The sequence below is a fragment of the Myotis davidii genome, unplaced genomic scaffold (genome assembly GCF_000327345.1).
Source record: "Myotis davidii unplaced genomic scaffold, ASM32734v1 scaffold394, whole genome shotgun sequence".
In the NCBI taxonomy this organism is placed as follows: domain Eukaryota; kingdom Metazoa; phylum Chordata; class Mammalia; order Chiroptera; family Vespertilionidae; genus Myotis; species Myotis davidii.
Genome location: NW_006287548.1, coordinates 3,691,233 through 3,698,727, shown reverse-complemented (window position 1 = coordinate 3,698,727; position 7,495 = coordinate 3,691,233). Strand labels below are relative to the sequence as shown.

At 36.0% G+C, this 7,495-nt stretch overlaps 2 protein-coding genes across 6 annotated transcripts in view; one reads left to right on the top strand and one right to left on the bottom strand.

Moving 5' to 3' along the window:
- The window catches only part of METTL21A (methyltransferase like 21A), a 22,511-nt gene that overhangs the window by 12,647 nt on the left and 2,369 nt on the right, over positions 1-7,495 (top strand). The window lies entirely within an intron of this gene.
- The window catches only part of CREB1 (cAMP responsive element binding protein 1), a 74,756-nt gene continuing 67,435 nt past the window's right edge, over positions 175-7,495 (bottom strand). For all 5 annotated transcript variants that reach the window (XM_006759428.2, XM_015561116.1, XM_015561117.1 and 2 more), the window contains one exon: positions 175-3,042. In XM_006759428.2, the coding sequence (XP_006759491.1) occupies positions 2,898-3,042 (145 nt within the window). In that variant the 3' untranslated portion in view covers positions 175-2,897. The remainder of the gene's footprint in view (positions 3,043-7,495) is intronic.

The following is a 7,495-nucleotide window of genomic DNA, read 5'->3' as shown; positions in this document are numbered from 1 at the left end:
GACTTAAGAGCTCTCAGAGCTTCAGATTATATACTGTATGTATATATATATATATATGTACACATATATCATACAAATGCCATTCCCCCCCAAGAATATCTAAAGAACACAGCACCCATGACAGTATTATGGTTGCCAATATGGTACTTGAGTTTGAAAAAAATGAACTTAAAATTACATCTGATATCAGTTTTTTAATGTGAACACATTGGATCTAGCCCTTTCTAAACCACTTTTCAGTTAAACACTATCAAAGCTTGAAAACTAATAAGAGTAATATCAAAAATAAACCCATCCACTTCATCTCTATTCATCTGTCCTATAGATAAAAGTGCCACATGGCCCTATGTTTGCAAAGTGATACCAAACTATTTTCTAGGCAAATCAGTAGCATATGTACAAATTCCTATGATAACATTTTCATTCCCTTTTGGCCAATAAGAAGAGAAAAAAACAATTATTACTGGTAACATGGCCATTTATGTTCTTGGCTACAATATTTTTTTTCATTATGTCATTTTCTTAATAAAAATTCTCAAAGTTGCATGCATAAAAACTAACCTTTCCCCCAATTCTTGTTTAAAAAAAAAAAAGGTCTGCACAAAAGATGCCTAATTTCTATAAACTGAAATCTTCAAGTCTCTCCAAGGGTCTAAAACAGATTTAGCAACAGAATACATTTGTTATCTCACCATTTAAGTAACTAACTTCAAACCAGTGCAATCATCCTCAAGGTATAAAGGACCTGGTCTTTATAACTTAAAAATCCAACCAGTTAATATGAAAGTGATTGCCTTGATTCATCAGGGACTAAGAGGACCACCAAATTTCTTATTAAATAGAAAGCCCTAACTTTTGAAAAACATGTAACTTTTATTTATAACTTGCTAAATACTAGGCAATTTTCATTTATAAAGCTTATGACATTCAAAATGTTCACTTTGACTAATTACGAAAGAATTCTAGTTGGTGAACAAATTTGTGATTTTGCTTGGTTTCTGTTAAACCAGTTTTGAAAAATGACATCTCTATACTGGTATACAAATAATTTTTACACTATAACATTCCCCAATAGCTCAGCAGGATAAACATCAATCTTTACAGTTGTTTGAAAGCCTTGTTGAGCATCTGGTATATTGTCCAAATACACTACATCACTCAATTCTTATGATGCTCCTTCATAAACTCTGTTCATCCTTGAAAAAAGGCAGTGGTTTGTTACAAACAGAAATATACCTTTTACAAATATTAATTAAAAATTTTTCTTTAAAAAAAAATTGACCCAATAATTAACACCCATCTGCATATTTTAACACATTAACAAAGTAAACTTTAAAAAATAACCCATAATTAAACATAAAATATTAATTTTCTTGACTCTCTTCTAAAAGAAATAACCTTCTCAAATGAGAAATGATATCTAACATTATGTCAGTCTCCAATTTTTAAAATCCACCTTAGTTTTATTTTTCTTTTATTAGTCTTATTTTTCTATTAAAGAATAATTTTTAGATTTATCAGGCTTAGTGATAAAATGAATAATTAACAGAAAGTATTGGAAACAATGTATGGTACATATAAGCACAGACTGTTCCAGTCAGGAGTTAAAAAAGGTATCTCCTTTATAGAATGACAGACTATACTAGTATAGCATACTGGAAACTGAAAGCATAATTATCCTTTTTAGAAGAAGAAAAATACTTAGCAAGAATGATAATCTAAATGTTGTAGAGTACAGCAGTCATTCAAACATGTCTGAAGAAAATTACCTCCCTTGTCACATCTAATAGTGTACTTTTCAGAGCTATATTCTTACAACTTCATTAAACAAATTCAGTAGAGATATTCTGTTAAAGTATGTTAATACGGGAAAGATTTAAAATAAGTATTTTCCTACAACACATTTTATAAACAAACATATTACTTTGCTTTAACATTTTGAAGGCTTTCCTATTGGTGGTATAATGTAAGTGCAAATGGGAACAGTTTAATTAGAAATTGTTTTTAAGTAAATGAGTGACAATATAAATATTTTTGAAGGCGATGACAAAAACATTTATTTAAAAACCTTGCTATATAACTCAGAGGGCTGGTTTGAGTAGAGCATCTTTTTACTAAGAATTTAGTACTAACTAAAACAAAATTTGTACTTACATTTATTTCAATTTAATTTAAAATTAAAATACCATGCCTTTTCATTCAGTTAGTTACTTCTTTTAATGTATTCAAAAATGCTGAACACATACAAAACTAAATTAAGAAGCAACAACTGCCCTATGGAAGAACTGTAGTTAATACAGAATGTTTTTAAGAATCAAGGACGTTTTCAGTATTGAAGAAATTGTACATAGAAAGCACTCCAAATTCATTCTTACTTTCTTCAACACCATTCTTTAGAGGGTACTTCTTTTAATGATTTTACATAATTCACAATGAAAATGTGGAAACGTCAATTTGGCAATCACTTCTTCATTGCACCTTACTTACTTTATGCATGTGGCCCACACATTACTTCAGCTCAAGAGGCTGGGGTAATTCTGTCCCTAAGGCAATCAAGGCGCTCAGCACAAACCTTGAAATCATTAAAAAAATTTTTCTTTTCCTCATTTCCCCCATCAATTTATAATTACTTCTTAAGGAGGATGGGGGATGAACTCCAGAAGTCTCTTCATGATTCCTGGTGCTGAAAACTTCTTGAAGGGAGAAGTGGAGGCAGGAGTTGGAACATTCACAGTTTAATGCAAAAGCACAAATGAATGAAATTCTGTAGTTGCTTTCAGGCAGTTTTGCGCATAGAAAAAAAGAAATGTTTAGAAAATAAAATGTTTATTTTGTCTTTCTGGTTGTGGCCAAGCCAGTTCTTTGTCCAATGTAACAGGTGAGATTTAAATCCCAAATTAATCTGATTTGTGGCAGTAAAGGTCCTTAAGTGCTTTTAGCTCTTCAATCAGTGTCTTGTTTTGGTTTTCAAGCACTGCCACTCTGTTTTCTAAACACTTCACATATTCTTTCTTCTTTCTACGACACTCTCGTGCTGCTTCCCTATAAGCAAAAAAGGAAATATTATGTAACATTTCTATATCACTTACTTTGGGTTGGAATACATTTCTTTTTAGAGAGTTAGCTCACATTATTTTAAATTTAGCATTTGAAAGAAATACAGAATGAATTGGGAATTGCCTTATACAAACATTTAATTTTAATATACCACAGAAGTTTGATTCAAAAAAACCCCAAATGTGAAAACTCCACAACCAAAAGGGCTTAACAATCACTTAAAAATTACCTTTTTAAGCCGAAACCGGTTTGGCTCAGTGGATAGAGCGTCGGCCTGCGGACTGAAAGGTCCCAGGTTCGATTCCGGTCAAGGGCATGTACCTGGGTTGCGGGCACATCCCCAGTAGGGAGTGTGCAGGAGGCGGCTGATCGATGTTTCTCTCTCATCGATGTTTCTAACTCTCTATCTCTCTCTCTTCCTCTCTGTGAAAAATCAATAAAATATATTTAAAAAAAAAAATGTTCTGCATCATACCTATAAAACTTGAAATTCTATCAATATCAGTAACTAAGAAATGATTAAGGCAAATTTTGGTGTGTGAAAAATCCTTTAAATCAGGGGTGGGGAACTTTTTTCTGCCAAGGGCCATTTAGATATTTATAACATCATTCGCAGGCCATACAGAATTATCAACTTACAAATCAGCCTGCTCTATTTGGTCAAATAATTAATTAACTCACCCCTAATGCCTTGGCAGAGCCAGACCAAATGATTTCATTGGCCTTATATGGCCTGCAGGCTGGATATTCCCCATCCCTGCTTTGAAAAGAAAGATCTCACAAACTCTATTTCAAGGCATTTTTAAAAATCTAACACAAGTCTCTTCAACAAATGATGTTGAGAAAACACAAAAGAAGACAGTTGGACCCTTAACTTATACCATATACACAATTTAAATAAAAATGGATTAAAGAGCTAAACACCAAGACATAAAACTATAAAACTTGTAGAAGAAAACAGTGGAAAAGCTTTAAGTCAACTGGTTTAGGCAGTGATTTCTTGGCTATGTCACCAAAAGCACAGGCAACAAAGTAAAAGTAAATATGAAAGCAAATGTGAAAATGTGACTACATCAAACTTAAAAACTTCTGCACAGAACACAATGAACAGAGTAAAAGAGCTACCTATAGAATAGGGGAATGTTTGCAAGTCATATATGTGATAAGGAGTTAATATTCAGAAAATACAAAGGACACCCACAACTCAACAACAAAATAACCTGATTAAAAAATGGGCAAAGGACTTGAATAAACATGTATCCAAAGATATACAAATGGCCAGCAAAAGCATATAAAAAATGCTCAATATCAATCTAATCATTACAGAAATGCAAATCAAAACTACAATGAGGAATACCCTTCACAGCCATTAGGACTACTAGAAAAAACAAAAACCCCAAAAGCAAATAACAAGATTTGATGGGGATGTGAAGAAATTTGAAAACTTGTGTACTGTTGGTAAGAAGGTAAGATAATGTGGCCAGTATAGAAAACACTATGGCAAATCCTCAAAAACTTAAAAATAGAATTATCATATGGCTCAGCAATCCCACTTTGGGGAATATATCCAAAAGAATTTAGAGAAGAATACTGAAGAGATATTTGCACACCCATGTTCCTAACAGCATTATTTACCATAGCCAAGAGATAGAAGGAAAGCAACCCAAATATCGATTCACAGATGAGCACATTTTTAAAATGTGGTGTATATATAAACAACGGACTATTATTCAGCCTTAGAAATGAAGGAAATCCTGTCACACACGACAACATGATGAATCCTGAGGACATTGTGCTAAGTAAAATAAGCAGTCACAGACAAATGCTTTATGACTGAGCTTCTATGAAGTATCTAGAGTAGTCAAACTCATAAAAACAGAAAGAGGAATGGGGACTGCCAAGGACAAGAGAAGGAGGGGGAAATGAGGGAAGTTGTTTATTATGAAGTATAAGTTTTGCAAGATGAAAAAGTTCTGGAAGTCTGTTGCACAATAATGTGCATATACTTAACACTATTGAGCCTGTATACTTAAAAATGGTTAAGATGGCAAATTTTATATTTTCTTACCACAATTAAAAATAAATTTTTAAAAAAATCTAACAGATTAAAATAAATATTTTTTAGCAAGCTATAAGTCACTAGCCTGTGAATATGTTATCTGACATGGTAAAGGGGAATTATGGTTGCACAGGATTAAGATTAATCAGCTGATCTTAAAATAGGAAAATTATCCTGGATTATTATCTGACTGGAGCCAATGTAATCAGAAGAGTCTCTAAAAGTGGGAGAGGCAGAAGATCCTATATAATAAAGAGGTAATATGCAAATTGATCATCACTCCAACACACAAGATGGCCACCCCCATGTGGACACAAGATGGCCAGCAGGGGAGGGCAGTTGGGAGGGCCCAGGCCTGCAAGGGGGTGTGGGGCAGTTGTGGGCAATCAGGCCAGCAGGGGAGGACAGTTGGGGGCAACCAGGCCTGCAAGGGAGGACAGTTGGGGGGGACCAGGCCTTCAGGGGAGGGCAGTTGGGGGTGACCAGCCTGCAGGGGAGCAGTTAGGAGCAATTGGGCCAGCAGGGGAGCAGGTAGAGGTAGATCAGCCTGGCAGGGGAGTGGTTAGGGGGTGATCAGGCAGGCAGGCAGAAGCGTTTAGGGGCAATCAGGCAGGTAGGCAGGTGAGCAGTTGGGAGCCAGCAGTCCTGGACTGTGAGAGGGATGTCTGACTACCCGTTTAGGCCTGATCCCACTGGGTTTGGGCCTAAACGGGCAGTCGGACATCCCTCGAAGGGTCCCAGATTGGAGAGGGTGCAGGCTGGGTTGAAGGACAACCCTCCCCACCCCCTGCACAAACTTCATGCACTAGGCCTCTAGTATGACTATAAAAGGAAGACACAGCAAGATGCTACACTGATGACTTTGAAGACGGAGAAGGAGCCATGAGCCAAAGAATGTTAGGTAGCCACTAGAAGCTGGAAGGGCAAGAAGACACTCTCTCCTGGAATCTCCAGAAAGGAACAAAGTCCTGTATGCTCAATAATGGAGTATATTGTGTTCATAGAATGAAAGAATCAGTATTGTTAAGATGCTCCTCAATTTGACCTATAAACTCAACATAATCCTTATAAAAATCTCAGCAAACTTTCTTATAGACATCAACAAACTGATTCTAAAATTTATATGAAAATGCAAAGGAACCAGAATGGCTAAAACAATTCTATAAGAAAGGATATATGCACCCCTATGTTCATCACAGCACAATTCACCATAGCTAAGATTTGGAAACAGCCTAAGTGCCCATCAGATGAGTGGATTAAAAAACTATGGTACATCTACACAATGGAATACTATGCTGCGGTAAAAAAGGAGTTCTTACCATTTGCAACAGCATGGATGGAACTGGAGAGCATTATGCTAAGTGAAATAAGCCAGTCAGAGAAAGATAAATATCACATGATCTCACTCATTTATGGAATATAATGAACACATAAACTGATGAACAAAAACAGATCCAGAGACAGAGAATCATCAATCAGAAAGTCAAATCTCACAGGGAAGGTAGGGTAGGGTGAAAGTAAGGGGGAGAGATCAACCAAAGGACTTGTATGCAAGCATATAGGCCTAACCAATGGATACAGACAACAGGGGGGTGAGAGCATGAGTGGGGGAAGGGGGACGTAACGGGGGAATAAGGACACATATGTAATACCTTAATCAATAAAGAAATTAAAAGTAAAAAAACTGTAAAAGAACCAAGTTGGAGGACTCACATTATCAAATTCAAAACTTACTAATAATAATCCAGACAGCATGATATTGATGAAAGGGGAGGCACAAACCAATGAAAAAAGCTAGATAGTCCAGAAATAGACTCACACAAATACAGTCAGTTAATTTTTGGCAAAAGTGCAATGACAATAGAGAAAGGATAGTCTGTAACAAATGGTGCTGGATAAATGGGTGTCCACATACAGAAAATGAAACTTGACACACCTCACACCTCATACAAAAGTTAACTCAAAAGGGATCATAGGCCTAAATGTAAAACAATTTCACACTTGCCCTGACCGGTTTGGCTCAGTGGATAGAGAATTAGCCTACGGACTGAAAGGTCCCAGGTTCGATTCCAGTCAAGGGCATGTACCTTGGTTGTGGGCACATCCCCAGTGGGAGATGTGCAGGAGGCAGCTGATCGCTGGTTCTCTCTCATTGATGTTTCTAACTATCCCTCTCCCTTCCTCTCTGTAAAAAATCAATAAAATATATTAAAGAACAAACAAACAATTTCACACTTGATATAGAGCAATTGGATCTCATACATTGTTGGTGGGAATGCAAAATGGTACAGCCATTCTGGAAAACTGTTTGGCTGTTTTCTTATAAATATACTAGGGCCCGGTGCACGAAATTCGTGTACTGTGTGTGTGTGTGTGTGT